Below are 19,022 nucleotides of genomic sequence, written 5' to 3'. Positions count from 1 at the left end.
ATCATAGCTAGAGATCACATCATTCAACTGGATGACATAGAACCATGTGACTGGTCGGATCATCACCAAATCTCCGTTCACATTCAGGAAAAAGTATTGCTTAGACAAGGACAACCGCACTTGTAATCTGAGAGACATCAACATCTCTAACCTATCCAACTTGTGCAAGAATCTTCTGGAACCTCCCACTAACATGAATAATTTGGAAGAGTTGACAGATGATTACTTCAACGCCATGTCAAATATTCTCGACTCTGCAGCTCTGAAGCAACTCAAAAGGATTCCTTGCAAACAATCCAAACCTTGGTTAAATGGTGGCCTTAATGATGAACGTTGCAAACTCAGGCTCTTTGAGAGATGTTGGAGAAAGGCCCCCTCCACCTCTAATCTCAATCAGTTAATGAAGATGAGAAGCGCTTATAGCAAACTCATTTGCTTTGCTAAATCAGTTAATTTCAGAGTTCAGCTTGGCAACGCAAAAATCTGTCCCAAGAAACTGTTTGATATCATCAAACAACAGGCTAATCTGATTCCTCCAATCAACTCAGCTGGACCCAGTGCATCTTGTCGCTCTTTGAAAGTAGTTGATGCTGAAACTGCTCTGCCCATCTAGGTTTCCTCAGCAATAACCTCTATCACCTTTGCCAGACATTTTCCCTCGCTCCATGAAGTTATGCTTGACAATTATTTTCACTTTGTGTTTGAAATATGTGCTGGACAATAATTATTGCTTGGGATTTAAACTGTATGTCGTCGCTCTCTGGAAGTAGTTTGATGATGAAACTGTATGGCCCATCCAGCTGGGCATCTACATGTTGTTCACTTGCTACCTCTTCCTCCCCTAGCACCCACATTTATTCTTATGCCTCAGGTTCTTCTCATGCTGCTTTATTGTATTGTACTTACACTGTTTCTTCATGATAACCTGATTAACTTTCTTCGATATAGGATTGGGTTTTCTGGTCCTGTCCTACATTGGTTCTCCTCTTTCCTGCATAACCAAACACAAAGAATCAAAGTCAAAAAATCTTTGGCTGCCAGCACCGCAGTCTCAATTGGGGTGTCTCAAGGATCTGCACTCTCGCCCACGCTCTCCAACCTATTCATGGAGCCTCTAACTACCATTCTGAATGGTTCAAACATTCAGTACCACATGTACGCAGATGACAATCAACTGTATCTGAAGATCTCTTCTCCAGACAACATTAAAACTCAGAATGGAGCGCTTACAAAAAACTCAACAATGCCTAACTCATATTCCTCTGTTACTTAACTCCCTCAAAACAGAATTTCTGCTGGTTACCCCCCGCAACCACGAGGCCCCCACGCAAAACGGATCAAACAAATCTCTACACTCAACTGCACCCCACATATAGTGGACTCTGCATGCTCTTTAGGTGTCACCCTAGACACGTTTGTAAATATGCAAGGCCACATCAGTGCCACCGTTAAGAGTGCCAATCATCGGGGGCGTGGCTAGCAGCCGAGCATGGCGGCAGCCTAGAAGACCAGCTCCGGGAGAGGAACGGCCTCTCCGACAATCCGTAACATAATCCGTGGCTCAACCTGACCTCGGACGGAGGGACCGAAGGCCTAGGACCGGGCGGTGCTGGCGGCTAGAACCCAGGTGTAAATCGGAGGCCGGACGGTAAAGATACAGCCGAGTGTTGGCGCGGCCTAGACGTGGGCCAGAATCCGGGGAGTCCAGTGGTCGGAGGTGCCGACCGGAAGTGTTACCTTGCCGGCAGGGGCGGACCGGAAGTGGCCGGAGACCAGGGAGCGGCATCGGGAGTGGCCCGCCGGACTACACCACTGACCCCAGATGAGGCGGAGGACCGATCCGGAGGTCACAGCACTGCCGACGATGTGACAGCGGAGGTAAACGCCACCGGCGTGCTGTGTGAGAGCCGAGTCCGGCGGGGAGGTGAGGCGCCGACACTGGGACACGGCGGAGCGGGAAAGTGATCCGCAGGAACAGCGGACGGCCCGGCAGGCTCTCCTCCTCCCCTTTCACGCCGGAACGGACTAAAAACCGAACATGGGTGGTGGCACCTGGAGGCCGTAAACCGGGCACGGGCCGGGGGGACAGTGGTGTACAGCACGGGTGCTGGAGGGCCAGACGGGAGACCAGGCCAGTAGTTGTGTGACCCCATGCACCGGGAGCTTTGGTAACACATCGGGCCACACTGCACTGACAATAAAATGAGGCCGTAAAGTCGCCGAGGGGCGCACTTGTCCCAAACGTAGGCAGGGAGCCACTCGCTGCGGATCGAGAGCGCAGCCCTGCTCCACACAGCACCGAGGATTGCCTTTACCGGGGCAGCTGCGACCCTGCGCTGCGGGGAGTGAGATAGTTGTGTGGCCAGAGGGGACTAATCACCGCGTTGGACATATGCGCTGAGGCTGCAGCTCCATAGAGGTCCGGAATAAATCGGATAAAGACCTTGACCCAGATTGAACTGGCTGACTGACCAAAGCACTACAGGGGCTGAGCTGGGACACAGGTTGGACCGAAACCGTGGCTGTCACCCCCCCCCCCCCCCCCTGGTCCGCCCCTCCTGAAAGCCAATTGTGCTGGCCACCAGTGGAGCATTGGCAGAAGATCATGGCGGGAAGGGGCTCCAAAGGCGGCGCGACACAAACACGTATCGAACGATACACCTGCGATAAAACTGCGTCCCCTCCAGCGGAAGGAAGGCAAAACTCCACAAAAACGGTTGACGGCGTGGGGACCAAAAAAGCGACATTGGATGACGTGATGCGAGCGCTAACGCAGGTGCAGAACACGGTGGGCTCCATCTCTACCGGAATAACTCTCATTAGAGCAGATCTCCACAAAATGACCGAAAAGGTGGGATCGCTGGAACTGGTCACGAAATCACTGGTGGAAGATGTATCGGAGCTCCAGACGGCGATGGAGAAAGTGGCGGCGGAGAATAAAATGCTAAAGGAAAAGCTGGATGACCAGGAAGGGCGCTCTAGAAAGAATAATGTAAGAATTCTTGGAGTTCCTTAATCGGAAGGTACTAGAGCAACTGATCTCTTTGTGGAAGACGTCATTAAGTCGCAACTCCAACCTAAGGAACTGTCGGCATTCTTCTCAGTCGAAAGGGCACACAGAGTGCCAGGCGGCCAGCCAAAACCAGGGGCGCCTCCAAGACCTATCCTGGCAAGACTGTTCAATTTCCGGGATAGGGATGCCATCCTACAAGAGGCGCGGGTATCGCCCCCGGTGAAGATTCAGAACTTCACACTGGCCTTTTTCCCGGACTACACGGCGGAGGTGGCCCGAAAACGGAAGACGTTTCTGGACATAAAAAAGGAACTGCGGAAAAGAGAGCTCCAATACTCCATGCTATTCCCGGCTAAACTACGAGTGGTGGCGGAAAACAGGACATGGTTTTTTGACAATCCGGAAATAGCCCGGGACTGGTTGGACGGCTGGCGACCAACCTCCCAACCCCGCCGCACAGGACGGACTAACAAAAACCAGCGTATAGGAGACCGTGAGGACGTCCGAAAGGAGGGGCCGGTAGAAGAGAGAAGCTCATCAATGAGAGACAATGTTAGTGGAGATCTGGAGGTGGAGGATTAACACTCCGGCAGGTACAAGACTTTAATTGATAATGGGACTGCCGCGTGGGCTGCCATGGACACTGGGCTGAGGACCTCCATAGAGGGTAAGAGGGGTCGCTGACTCCGGAGTACTCTTCACCCCCAACGAGCAAGTAACTCTGTGTTTCTATTTGGGTGGGGTTAGGCACTCTGCTAAATTGGGGTGGCGGGCAGTTCAAAGTCTGTGTAGCAGGGGAGCAGGGAGGGGGGAATTTGGGGGATGGGGGGGAGACAATGTTTAATTGTTTGAAATGTTTGACTCTAAAGATTGCACGAAGAACCACAACGAGCACAGTAAGCTGGAGTATGCACGCCGGACAAGCCGGAGTCAAACCCGAAGACAGCAGACCTGTCATTGCTGACGACTGAAGGCGTCCATGGGGGTGGGTGTAGGCCAGGAACACAGACACCACACCCTACGGGAACCATGTCCATTTTTACAGGCACACAATGGCACACATGGCACAGTCTGATATCGTAGAAGGTAGTCCTGACACTGGGCCGGTGCCGCCGTTGCAGTTGATATCATGGAATGTCAGGGGACTAGGGGACAAGATAAAGAGAGAGTTTGTGCTCCAGAGTATTAGGAGACTGAATCACGATCTGATCCTCCTTCAGGAAACGCATCTAGTGTGTACAGCTAGCAAGGCTCTGGATAGACGAGGTTACCGCATGATAACACACTCAGACTTCACTTCAGGGTCCAGAGGAACAGGCATTTTAATGAAAAGAGCATCCCGATTCATACTGCAGACTACCAAGACTGATAGTCACGGCCGCTTTGCAGCGGCATGTGGGCAGTGGGAAGGAAAGTCCCTCAACGTAGTGTCAGTATATATTCCACCGGCACTGCATGCGACTGCGCTTCCGGACCTAGGAAGGTTCCTGTTGGAGCTCCCGGAGGGAGACCTAGTAGTGGGAGGGGACTTCAACGCGGTGGCCCATAATACACGGGATAGGTTCCTGGTTCGGGCACAGACGCCTGGCCCGTCCCGCTTCAGTGAGTTTATAGAGGCACAGGGACTAATAGATGTGTGGCGGCGCCTACATCCTGATGATCAGCAATACTCTTACTACTCGGCAACCCACAACTGCCTGTCCCGTATTGACTACTTCCTTACGATGCAAAGATAAGGCCCCGGGGTATCTCAGATCACTCCCCCTTGACACTATCATGCTCTGCAATAGCCCGTAGAAGAGTTTACCCAATTTACCCGGGGTATCTTAAGGTGCCCCACGTCCGTAAAGAACTAAAAAAAGCAACCAGATACTACTTTGCGAAGAATACTGACTCGGTGACGTCCCCAATGACCTTATGGGAGGCGTACAAAACAGTGTTTCGAGGGCAAGCGATTGCGACAATAGCAGGGCACAAACGTATGCAAAGACAGGAACTGCTAGATTTGGAACTGAAACTAGAAGAAGCAAACGCAGACCATATGGCACACCGATCAGAGGATACACCTCACTCACTCCACCTTTGCCAACAGTTGCATGATGACCTCCTTAAGCGACGGACAGTAGAAAACATAGAGACGACAGCGCAAAGGGTCTATGATATAGGGGACAAAGCCAGTAAATTATTGGCATGGTTTGATAAAAAAAGAGAGGGCTGTAGACACATATTACAACTGAAGGACTCGGAGGGGATATCACATTCGCGTCCCTCTGAGATTGTAGAAATCTTAGCTGACCACTTCCAAGACGTTTATACCCCAAGAGTACAATTCACAGCGGAAGCGGCAATGTCAGCGCTTCGGGATGCACAGATCGTGACTCTACCACCGGAGGCGGTGGATGAACTGGAGGCAGACTTGACGGTGGACGAGATACAGACGGCAATTAACGCGCTGCACACTGGCAAAGCACTGGGCCCCAACGGGATCCCGATTGAGTGGCTCCAGACTATGACAGACGCCCTGAGTTCACCTCTGCTGGCCATGTTCGTGGAGTGTCGGGAGGGGGGGACTCTGCCCCTGGATCAGCGGATGGCGACCATAGTGGCCATCCCGAAACCAGGTAAACCACCCACAGACTGTGCGTCATACCGCCCAATTTCACTGCTTAACGCCGAAGCAAAAATGTTGGCGAAATTGTTAGCAAGCAGATTGACTCCGCACCTACCACACCTAATTCACCCGGACCAGTCGGGCTTCATGCCACATAGGAGCACGGCATTGAACCTCCGACGTGTGCACGGAGCAATGGCGCGAGCCCCCCTGCTGACGGAACCGTCTGCCATACTATCATTGGATGCCAGAATGGCGTTTGACATGGTGGAATGGCAGTACCTGTTCGCAGTGTTAACCCGTATGGGCTTTGGCCCCAAATTTATTTCCTGGATTACACTCTTATACACGAATCCTGTTGCGCATGTAGTGACCAATGGCCGCATCTCCCGAAAAAATCCCTTTGGCTAGGGGGACACGACAAGGATGCCCACTCTCCCCCCTACTATTCGCGCTGGTCCTGGAACCACTGGCTACTGTTATTAGGACTACCCCGTTATTAAAAGGGTTGCAATGGGGAGACGTCTGGGAAGATAGAGTTTCCCTGTATGCCGACGACATGCTGATCTATCTCTCCGACCCAGAGGCAGGCATTCCGAAGTTGCTGGCACTATGTGACGCACATGGTCTAAACTCCGGATATACAATCAACTGGACAAAATCAGTCATTTATGTATTGAAAGGTCCTGTACCAAATCTCCCTGACAGCTGCCCATTGGCAATAGCCGACACCTCATTTAAGTATCTGGGTATACACGTCACTCGTGACGCAGCTGTGTTTTATGATCAGAACTTACTGCCGCCACTCGCTCGCCTAAGGGCGGACGTGAGACACCGGAAAGCTCTACCGCTGACGCTGTTGGGACGAGCGGCGTTATTTAAAATGATGGCGTTACCACGCCTCCTATATGTATTGGAGAATACTCCAGTCTTGATACCGCCTTCCTATTTCCGGAGAGTAACAGCGGTGGTGACAGATCTGTTATGGGGAGAACGCCCGCCCAGAATAGCGCATGTCAAACTCAACCGAGGGTGGTACGACGGGGGGATAGCTTTGCCGAATATGCAGCTGTATTATTGGGTGTCGCAGCTTAAAGTCATTAATCAGTGGATACACGCCCCGCAGGATGACCCGGCATATTTAGCGGATAGAACACAATTGGGTACGCACAACTTGCTGGCCCCATTGTACAATCAGGGACTCACGACGAAACTGATTGGCCCGACCAAGCACACCGTGCTACTCTGGCATAAGGCGCAGTCGCGACTTAAATGGAAAGGGGTCATAACCGGGCTTACACCGTTGTGGGACACTAAACAACTAGGCTGTCTTAGATCCAGCAAGGGATTTACCCAATGGGATAACATTGGAATCTCGACAGTAGGAGACTTGTGGTCCGGTACTGGGATGGTCCCTTTCTCACACCTGCAGCAGCAATACGCATTAGACCCCACTGAAACCTACCGATACATGCAAATACGACATGCTTTACTGGCAGCCATTGAGCCGGGGTCGAAAGTCCCGGACTCTTCGCCGCTGGAGGACCGCCTGCTCACGGACTTCATGCAGACAGGCGCCACCTCGCTCACCTATCGTAAACTACTGAATAATCTGCCGGACCCTTTGCTTAAATTAAAAGAGAAATGGGAAACTGAGCTAGGAGCCATGGATGAGACAGACTGGAACGCCGCACTGGCGTCACCACGAGAGGCGGGTGTCTCGGCTCGGTTCAGACTGATACAATTCAAGATACTACACAGGGTATACTACACCAGAACCACCTTACATAAAATGCACAGGGCAGAAAACCCGTACTGTCTCAGAGGATGTGGAGAGGAGGGGACACTGCTGCACACGCTTTGGGAGTGTCCGGCTATCTCGGGGTATTGGAGACAAGTAATGCGCACCATCTCCCAAACTCTTGAGATCTCACTGGTGCCGGACCCGCGTGTATGTCTATTGAATGTATGGGAGCAGACTGACCTGACGCATCGGAAGCGGCAATGGGTTACGATCGGGACCATGGTGGCAAAGCGAGGCATTGCACAGAGATGGGGAGTGGCGGAAACACCTACATTAGCGTTATGGTGCAGGACGATGGACAGACTCATGTTGATTGAGCGTGCAGTCTATAAAATGAGAGCTAACCCTCGCAAATGGAACATGGTCTGGCAATCGTGGAACAGATACAGAGGGGACCTGTACGAACCACTTCCTGAAGAGGAGGTAGGTAGTTCAGGGGATGAGGGAGAGATGGATGATTGAGATACTAAGAGGCAGGGAGGCAGATTGGGAACCAAGCACTAGAGGTACTGCATGGCCTGGGATTGGTAGGGGATGGGACAACAGCCCGGACATCTTGAACCGGCTAGTGACATTGCAGATACGTTGTAATGGTTATAAGTGACTATCTGATCTTACTGAGTCTACAGTTTTGTTAGAATAATTAAAAAAGTAAGACGATGCGTATTAACCAATTATTCTTTGAATGCCTTATGTACTGCGCTAGCATTTGCTGCCGGACCGGAAGGTTGTCGGCTGAATAGCTGTGTAACACTGTCGATATGATGGTGACTAATAGACGACAAACCTTCGCTGTAATGAACAATGTACTGTATTATTGGCAACTGTAAATAAAGTCTTACACCAAAAAAAAAAAAATGCCAATCATCAGCTCAACACTCTTCGGAAAATCAAACCCTTCCTACCTCCCGAGGATCTCCAGTCAGCAGTCCAGTCCTTAGTTATCTCACGAGTAGAATACGGTTTGGTGACCATAGCAGGGCTTCCTAAATCTAGGTTAGTGCCACTAAGAGCTACTCTAAATACCTCGGCCAGACTTCTCACAGGCGCCAGAAAGCATGATCATATTACACCTGACTTAATCCAGCTTAATTGGCTTCCCATTGAAGCAAGGATCCGTTTCAAGATATCCTGCCTGACACATAAAGCTATACCCTTCAATAGCCCCGTCTACTTGCCAAAAAAACTCAAGCTCTCCGGATCCAGGCAAAACCTAAAAAGCTCCAAAACCCTACTACTGAAACCACCGAAGTTCAACAAAAAAAGAACTTACAATTGCACCTTCTGAGGGCTGGCTCCAAGAATTTGGAATACCCTCCCTGCGGAGATCAGAGACAACCCCTCGACTGCTTTATTCCAAAAACAGGTCAAATGGCTACTGTGGGAAGAACTTCATCAGCAATAGCCTCTTTGTCATCTGCTAGATACTTCCCTTTTGTCCTTGACAATTATTTTTACGTTATGGGTCGAAATATATTCTTGACAATTATTTTCACTTTGCGTTTGAAATATTAGCGGGACAATCTTTTTTACTTGAGGCTTAAATTGTATCTTGTCGCTCTTTGAAAGTAGTTTGATGCTGAAACTGCTCTGCCCATCTAGGTTTCCTCAGCAATAACCTCTATCACCTTTGCCAGACACTTCCCCTCGCTCCATGAAGTTATGCTTGACAATTATTTTCACTTTGTGTTTGAAATATGTGCTGGACAATAATTATTGCTTGGGATTTAAACTGTATGCCGTCGCTCTCTGGAAGGAGTTTGATAATGAAACTGTATGGCCCATCCAGCTGGACATCTACATGTTGTTCACTTGCTACCTCTTCCTCCCCTAGCACCCACATTTATTCGTATGCCTCAGGTTCTTCTCATGCTGCTTTATTGTATTGTACTTATACTGTTTCTTCACCTCAACATCAGTTTTCTCTTTGTACAGCGCTCTGATAGCCATCTGGGTCTTGTTCGCTCTTTATAAAAAATTTCAAATAAATAAATAAATAATACCTCATATGAGTGTCCTGAGTACACCTCTCAACAAACAAACACACACACACACACACTCTCACACACACACTGACATATGCTAATATGACAGTCAAAGGTCTGAGGGATTCATCAGCTCTACCTAAAAGGCCTGTTTGCTAGTTAGCAGATGACCTCCTCGTTTCCAGAAGCAGTGCCACTATGTGCTCTGGTCCTGGAGGCTGCTATGGCTCATGTTGGTGCATGGACAAGTCCGGTGCTTGAATATGTCTGCATTCTCAATGAAAAACTTAAGAGTCATTGAGTCAATTTAAATTCATCAAGCTTAGTTTTGGATCTTCCTTGCAGTGCTTCAGGTAAAAAAAAGTCTCACCCTAAACCTTTCTCCATGTCCATGTTCTGTATTGAGCAAGCTGATTTGCTAACCCCATCTGCTTCCAATAGCAGCTTGTAAGAGCTTTTCCTTCGAGAACCATGAGCTAAAGAGTTACCTGCGCAGATCCAACCGAGTGATCCAAGGATCACTCTTTCTCATCCTGCTGTGGCCAACTCAGCCGTACATGAAATTAGCTCAACAGTTCCTTTCAGAACAAGGTAACTAATTACAATGAGTTCAACCTCTTTTCACAACTCATAATTATCCTGATATGCCCTGACGTGCCACTTAACCACTTTAAAACAATCGTTAAAGATACTTATGAAAATGTGTGGCTATTTGTAGCTTGTTCTTTACTTTAATGGTTCTCATACCATAGAATTTTAAAAACCCCTATTCTTTTACCATAACTAAGAATGTGGTGTCTTTCCGTCTCGTTGTTCCTGTTTTACTGAACTAATGGTTTACAGTTTATACATTTTTACTACTTTGACTGTAATTGCATATGTGCCAAGTTAAGCACTTGGGCCTGGTCAAGTGACCAAGAGAGTAATTAAAAGATAATAGATTTGTGATCCACCTTTGATTGTTAGCAGCTGGACTTGTGTCTCATGTAAGCCTCCCAAATTTCCTCTACTAGTATCCTGCCTCTGCCATCATCAAAAATCCAGAGAATAAACACAGAGTCCTAATAGTATTTTATTTTAGGGAAGATTTATTTCAGCTGTAAACTATCAATTGGCCGACTCCTCTGTCCCACTAACTTTTTATTCACATCATTTGTACTTCTTATATTGGTCTATTGCTTTTATATGCTGGCTCGCTCACTAGAAGGCGTGTTTGTTTGTATTGTTAGCATGCATTGCTTTCAATAGGGTTCTGATTGCAGGTTCCCCAATTTTTTCACGCAGCATGTTTTCTGGACAGGTGGAGCGATATGTTTTATGAATCTTCAATGTTGTAATTTTGCATTGGTTCTGAAAGATTATACTTTAGCATATGCTGTCCGTATGTGTGCATCTTTATGCCTCTGAATTCACATCCTTTAAAAATGTGCATGGTTAGCGGGTGATTTATAATCGATTCTATCCATACACAGGCTCCGTTTTATGCCTGAATCTTTGGAAGACATATATTGAGCGCTGGCAGTTGTATCTCAAAAGTCACGTGCTCATTGATGCATCAGAGAAGATATGCTTCTTGATTTGAATTCTAAATGTGTGGGAGCTCTTGCATTTTCACTGAGTTCATTCACTTGTCGCATCAGTGGCAGCATTCCCTGTTCTGCAGTAGCACATTATTATATAAAAGTCTGCTTGGGTAATGTACAGAAACGAAATGAATCCTGCTGAGTAGTTGTGGTATCAATTGAATTCGACCTCAATCAATTTTCTGTTACAAACACATATGAACGCAATTTTATTCAGAAACACTTCCTAATAACAGAAAACATGGAAACTTGGATATGTAAAAAGTATGACATTACCTATGTGACCTCAATAAAACTGATTGTTTGTATGTAACATATTTATTTTCTTCATACAAACACCTGTGTACATGTTAAGTACTTCTTCAAAGTTTCAGCTCCTCTAAGACAACTAGTCTTATTAACAAGATACATGTGCCAGGATGGATTGAGGGTATTGGATTTGTACAAAGTTAAAACATGTGGTAGACCACAAATAAATATATGTGCTTGTTCATTCAGAGACTTGCATGGCCAGTTACAGAAACCTCCATACACATATTTTGCACAAGGTGAAGTTGAGTTGTGGGCGTGGGATGACACAATTCCAGGACTTCTTGGGTTCAATAATATATCAAAGTTTTGCTGATTGCCATTGCTTTCTGCAAGTGTCGCTCCTGAGGTTTGTTCGAAATATTTCTATAACTCCTTATAGTAAGAAACTAGGTCAGTTTCTCAGAAAGCCTGATAACGAGGGATTTAACAGTGAGCCTTAACATTTCTGCTTTGTCACACGATTGATTCCTGGTGCCTCCAACAGACTATCATCCCTGCAAGAAGAGAAAACTAATTAGGAAGGTGGTAGCACAACCTTGTTGCACTGCTATTTTACAAATAAGTTGAGATCTAAAGCTGTGAGTAAGCGATATTTGTGAACTGGAAATACAGACTAAAGGCTAAGTAACAAAATTACACCAACATTTATTCTGTATTTACAAGCTTTATATTTGTGTGTGTTTTTCAGATGTGATGGCTCTCTGAAACTAAATGTTATCTGTAGAAGCCTTAGCTAGCTTCAAACGGGGGACATAATTTCTATGTCAGCTTGTGGACTTTCGAATATTAGATTGTGTGAAAATGCAATGCTTTAATTTTAGCGATTGGCAAAAGGTGAAATTACAAAAAAGAAGAAAACTATTTGCTACAATACAACATCAACGTGAGAAGTGTGAAGGTGAACCGGCTGTCATTAAATCTGTGAATTAGTGAAGGGTAATAAGACAGACAAAGACTGTGAGTTATAAGCAGCGGCCCCGGCTGCAAAACCTAGTTGGGGGCGGGAAATAAAGAATAATAAAAATATAAACATACCTTTTACGACTACCCCAGATGCTTGGTGACAGCACTTTTTCACATATACCTGTCACTACACCTTGCATTGAATTTTTAAAGCCTGGGGTTTTTGACAATTCGCCTACTATCGATACTGACTGGCTAGAAAAGAGGGCTGATGTATCAAAGGGTTTCACACATGCTTTGTCTGGGGGTAAATGCATATTGGGAAAGAGTCTTATGAAACCATTCATTTTACCTATCAGTGAAAGGTCAAACGTAGCCAAAATATCATAAAGGGTTTTCATATTTCATCCTTCTCTACAGTTTATAAAATAATTAAATAAGTCCTAAAACATACTTCTAAACCCCGCAGACCAAAGACCACAAAACTGAAAAAAGCAAAACGAAGAAGAAACAATATTTTAGTGACATCCCTAAACAACAAAACTCAAGCAGAATAATGTTAGCCCATTCTTTCCTGCTGCTACCTTGTATAACAAAGTCATATTGTATTGGCCACTTCGGGAAGAAATAAAAATGACTCTTTCACTCTCCTTTTCCTTTCGTCGAATGGCATTTAGTTTGTAGTTGTGCAAGTGTTTTTTCAGTGTTTACATGTATACACTGCTGAGGGCTATTTCCCTTTCGGTTGGGTTGAATCTGTTATGATAGGTTTAATTCAGTTGGCCTCAATGCAAAATCAGCATTTCTATCAAATGTTGATAAAAATGCAATTAGTGATCACAATTCTTTTCTGCCAAAATTGCTATTATAGACCTTGCTCACACATGTATACTGGAATAAGCCTATTATCAAAAAGTACCAGCTGCTCTTTCCCTGCTCCTAGACAGTATCTGCCTCTGCAATTAAAATGCAGCCTCCAGTTGGACATTTTGGAGAGGCCGGAATGTCTAACAGTTTGAGAGGAGTGCAAGTAGTTATCCACTCCTGGTGCACCACAGGGAAATAATTTGCCTTAGCAGCTGGGACTTTTCTTCTTCATGTAAGCCGCAGGGAGAAAGAGAAGTCTGCTGGTTTGATTGAGGTGCCTTTGCATTATGCCTGTGAATACATTGGAAGCTTTACAACGCATGCACCCCAGGTCAAATATGTAGTAACTAAGGAATGAATCTGCCCTGAGAATTTTCTCTGAGCAAGTTCTCTTACACTTTAAAAACAAAACTTGTACCCATCACAAGCACTCTGCCTTCTGTGAGTCCTGCTCTCCCACATGGTACCACACCAGTCCTGAAACCTTGGAAGTTGGCCTGAAGGTGCTCTGGGGAACTGCACAGTGACACATCACCTCACAAAAACTCTGCATCAGAACTGCTCGATCCACGATGCAGGATTTCATATCGCAGGCCACAGCCTCCCCAGAACTGTTGTGTGATGCATCCTCAAAGCGTGCCTTCGGATCACAAGGCCCTCATCGACGGCACCCTCAACGAAGGAGGACTCCGCATTGCAAGCTCTGCAACTTATTTGTAACCAGCAGTTGCACAAAGAATCTTTAATACAGGACTTCACATCCCAAGCCCCTAATCAACAGCATGCTCACCGACAATGCAGGACCTCGTATTGCAGCCTTGCAGCTTCCTACAACCATCGCTGTGTGATGCATCTCCACACCAAGACCTTCCATCACCTCGGCAATGCAACATATCCTTGATGCAGAATTTCACAACGCTCTGCAATCAGTTTTAAGGTACTTTTGTTCAATGGGCCTAATGTGGTCCTTGTAGTCAGCCTGCACTCCATCCCAGTCGACCTGAACTTCTGGCTTTGTCCTGATCCGGTTGTGACAAGATAACAACAGTTGGCCCTTTCTGCTTCTAGGCACTATTTTCTTCTAAATCTTTAAAATTTCGTAGCTCGGGTTCTAATGATTAGATATTATCATTTTGGTGGCATCTCATTTGTCCATTTATATATGTTTCTAAATTAGTGTGGGATTTCTCTTGTGTTGTGTTTTCACTTTATTACTATTTGAAGTGTTGCATAAATACTGTATGCATTGCCTCTAAGTTAAGCCTGACTGCTTTGTGCCAAGCTACCAGTGGGTAGCCGGCTAGGACCATGGGGAACTGAGGCTCCCACTGCGCTCCCCAACATGCACACTGAGTGCCTTGGGTGGGAACAGGGCACCCACGGAAATTTAGCCAGGCCCTGGGGGATGGGGCTCCCGGACAAGAATCATTCCAGGAAAGTCATAACTGTAGTGCTCTTATGACCCTTAAAAGGGCAGTGTACCGTGTATATAATATAAACCACACTGTGTTAGAGGTACAGATCTGATGTAATAATATGTGTAGATCTTAGAAGCTGTCTCCAAACAGGCAAAGCAAGCACTAGGATATCTTCTTCTATGTTCTGAGCCTTGAACAGAGTGTACTGATTACATAACGAGAAAGGCTTTCTAAAACATGCAAAATGTGCAGCGTCTTTGCAGAATCATTTTGTGCAAGCTAAGCATGTAAAAACAACATTGCTAAACGATGTCTGCTAAAACGTGTAAAAAATATAAAACTAAAAAGGAGAACCAAAGTAGGTCCAAGAGGGCCTTACAAAAGGTATAATCCTGTTCTGCGTTTTCTCTATATCATTGCTTAATTTTTCTGGGGAAATTCCAAAGGGAAAAAATGTGTTTTGGTACTCACCTTTTTGTGACCCCCACTGCCAAATCATCCCAAACCTTTTCATGCAGGGGTTGAGGTGGATGAACTGTTTTTTGGTTAACGTCTGTGAAGGTTTGTCAAACAGCGCCAAAGTTGATAGCATAAGAAAAAAACTCTCTTCCTATGGAAACTCTGACTCACTACAACTACACTGTGGCTGTAGCCACTGTGAAATATATAGAGGGCCAGATGGAGATGGTTTTTAGCATGCGCAAATGGGTTTAAGACCCATTTGCCCACGCTAAAAACCATGGGCCCATGTACAAATAGTATTTTGCGAGTAGCAAATAAATTGCGACTTGCAAATACTGTTTTGTGACTCTGTATTTGGAAGGGGCATTCCTTCCAAATAGCGACTCCATAGCCATGTACAAATGTTTTGCAACCCCAATCGCGGTTGCAAAACACTTGCAAATTACCACCTACTTCAAGTAGGTGGTAATGCATTCGCAAATGAGAAGGGGTCCCAGGGGGACCCATTCCCCTCTGAAAATGCATGCAAAATTATTTTTTAAGGGCAGGCAGTGGTCCCAGGGACCACTGCCTGCCCTTGAAAAATGAAACGAAAACGTTTCATTTTATTTTTTAAATGCATCCTGTTGTCCTTTAAGGAAAACGGGCTGCATTTAAAAAAAGAGCTGCTTTATTTAAAAGCAGTGCCAGACATGATGGGCTGCTGAGCCCAGCAGGCCACCATCACTGGGAGGGCCAGTCAATCCAAATGGGGTTGTAAAATGCAAGTGGCTCATTAATATTCATGAGCCTCACATTTTGCAACTCCATTGGGAATCGCAAACAGTGTCCAAGACACTGTTGTACATGCAAAATAGCGAGTCGCAAATTGTGAGTCGCTAAAGCCACGCAATTTGCAAGTCACTGTTTGGTAGGTCGCACATCTGGCCCCAATTCACACAAAAAGCAAAGGTTAAAGGTAAATTATAGTTAGGGAAACATTATTTATGTTTGGTATACAAAGCCAGCTTAATTTACACAAACATTAGAAATTCAGAAGTTATAGTTATCTCTTAAAGTTAAGGTTTACACACCAATCACACAATTTGTGATAAAACTAACTTAATGCACACAAACATAACACATTCAAATGTTATAATTATGTGTTAAATTTAGCATTTACACACCATTTTCAGAATACGATGTCATACATATAATTCACATTTATAGTTACGCACCACCTTTAAAATAATATCACTCGCCCACCTCCATGCACAGTCTTATCACCTCACTTCCCACACATTAAGGGGCCGATTAGGATGGCGGTTTTTCCGCATCCTCCGGGCCGGCGGAAGTGTCCGCCGGCCTGGAGGATGCGGAAAAACCGCGGCGGAGACTCCAAAGACCCACCGCCAAATTAGGATGGCTGGTGGGTCTGATAATCTGTCCGCCGCTTTTCCGCCGCGGTCGGAAGGCGACCGCGGCGGAAAAGCACTAACATGTCTGGTGGTGTCTATCAGACACCGCCAGGCATATTAGGATGTCTGAAAATATATGCTTTTCCGCGGCGGCTTTACCGCCGTGGAAAAGCATACGGACCTTCACTTCGGGGGCCCGTTGCGGGCCCCCTGGGTGAAGGTGGGGTGGGGGGTGCACATGGGGGGTACCTATGGTACCCCCCTGCATTTGCGTGCACAATGCAGCAGGCACCGCGCGGTGCCTGCCGCTTTGTGCACGCAAATGCTGTGCATGGATTTTTTACATTGCGGCGGGTGCAGCTTGAAGCTGCACCCGCCGCAATGTTAGAGATAGAGGATGTGACCGCCACCCTGGCGGTCACATCCTAATTTGATCGGAGGGAACGCCGCAGCCCATGCGGACGTTCCCTCCTCCTCAGGGGTTGCGGACGGACTCAAGTCCGTCCGCGATCCTAATCGACCCCTAAGTATGGCTCGTCCCTTCTCAGTGCACTAGCTATACCATTGGAAATAACTTAAGTTATGGCATGTGAAATCATTGCATTAATTAAAACACTTATGACATCTGAAATTATATCATTTGGCAGAACGTAGTGCATGGTACAGTGGCAAGTTATAGTTAATGTACTGTGGGGTGAGGTGACAAGACAGTATACTGAGGTGTGCAAGTGTTATTAGTTTAAAGGATTTCAACTCAAGTGGCAGCAAAATCAACTCGAATGGGCGTGCTCTCTTGCACAAGCATGGTGCTGTACGAACTGCTTTTCACTGCTGCTCACGATACCAGCACTAAATTGCAGCGCAAGCAGTACGAGTAAAATATTTTCCTCCCTTTGGAGCCATTCCGTACAATCTCGCTGAGTTTTTCTGTAATTCCATGGATTGAAGCTCCACAAATTCTACCTACCCCCTATTTAGTGTTACCACTCAGATGGACAACCATCTACTTCTTCTGGGGCCTAACATTTGTGATGTGAATGCAGACTGAAAACAGGCATAACAAATCGTATTGTTTTTGGTAAGGATTTTGTTCTCTCAAAGGGTCAACTAACCTTATTTCCACCTAGTCTAGTAATGCCCCTCGCCATGCTCTGTTTCCTTTGGACATTCTTTGGCTCACTGACATCATACTCCAGACTTTTAACAAAATTAATGAAAGTTGCCTCTGATTATAACATCTGTAGAAGGGATGGATTGTAAATATGGTTGGGTTCATCAAAAACGTACGCATATAATGAAACAACCACAATTAATGAGTGACTCAGTAGAATTTCCCCATTCATTCAGCTTCCAGGTTGTCAGCTAATGTTCTAACTACATCAATAGTAAATATCTTGCTGGAAATAACTACCATGCCTTTGAACTCTGTTGAGACAGAGGTGGACTGCAGAAGTTGGAATGGTGCCCAATTGAAGAGCTTTGCCTTATGCTATCTGACTTTCCTGTAGAAATAATATGGATGTTTTTTGGTTTTCTTGCCAACCCACAATTGTCTTTTGTTTAGTAGCATTTATTTATGTATTTATTTTGAAAGTTTTATATAGCACGAACATGACCACCGAGGGTATTTAAGTAGTTAACGTTTATAGAAAAAACATACACCTTTGGCATGGACATAAGAGTCAGTTTTCATCGGGAATATTCCCTAGCCGCTTGTGCATCTCTTGACATTCTCTCACCCATCTGGCACCTATCCTTGAGAAAATTGCTCTTGCTTTTTTAGTGCTTATTTAGACAAATTAAATTATATGTAAGACGGTTACGTTTTTACCATTAATCTGTTGTGCCTTATCACAGGGTACAGCCATCGAATGGGGATTGTCGAGTTCCGACGCCGGTTCCAGGTCTTGGCGCTACCAGCAATGAAAAAGTATACATCAGCGTATGATGCAACAGATGAGAATAAGGTGGGATACACAAGGTCATTGAAAGGAAATCATTGGAACGATGCAAACTATTCCAAGTCAGATTACCTGGGATAATGGGGAGTTAGCAAGCAGATTTTGTTAATGTTTGTTTTGAAAAATTAGATTCTTAAGACAATTTTTTGATGTAGAGTGTAAAGTGTCAAATAAATTATGACTATCACTGCTTTTTATTTTTTAAATAAAAGTGTAATCTTATGACATTAGGTGAATATTTACCAGCATTAAATCTCAGATATGAAAATATACATAGCAACAATTATTCTTGGATTTCACATGGAACCTGGATAGGCATGGATGGAACCACAGACTGTAGCAGTGTAAAATGTGCATTGGACACATTTATTATTACAGAAAACAATAATTTGTATTTCAATTCAAGAGGCCTAATAGCAGATATTGAGCACTTTGCAGCAGCTTGGGTGCATCATAGAGAGACTCCGAAGTGCTAAAATATCTAGGTATAAAAACCAGTCATCCTTCTTATAGCAGATTTAAAACATCTGTAGGAAAAAGAGGTTACTATCTCGATGATCACTTCCTTGAAATCTTAGTACAAAAATGTCACTATGTAATTAAAGTTAGTTTTATAGTGACATGAACCCCTGTCTGAACCCTACAATTTAAATTACTTCCTAAAAGTACCATTTATTTAATTAATGTGTATTTAAGTCTATTATTC

At 45.5% G+C, this 19,022-nt stretch overlaps 1 protein-coding gene across 1 annotated transcript in view; it reads left to right on the top strand.

The window, feature by feature from the left end:
- Positions 1–19,022, top strand: part of MYO18B (myosin XVIIIB) — a 1,710,199-nt gene that overhangs the window by 704,651 nt on the left and 986,526 nt on the right. Inside the window, exon 22 of the mRNA XM_078665559.1 lies at positions 18,213–18,322. Coding sequence (XP_078521685.1) covers positions 18,213–18,322 — 110 coding nt within the window. The remainder of the gene's footprint in view (positions 1–18,212; positions 18,323–19,022) is intronic.

Source organism: Lissotriton helveticus, chromosome 11 (genome assembly GCF_964261635.1).
Source record: "Lissotriton helveticus chromosome 11, aLisHel1.1, whole genome shotgun sequence".
In the NCBI taxonomy this organism is placed as follows: Eukaryota; Metazoa; Chordata; class Amphibia; order Caudata; family Salamandridae; genus Lissotriton; species Lissotriton helveticus.
The sequence above is the reverse complement of the archived record's forward strand: the minus strand, read 5'-3'. Positions and strand labels throughout refer to the sequence as shown.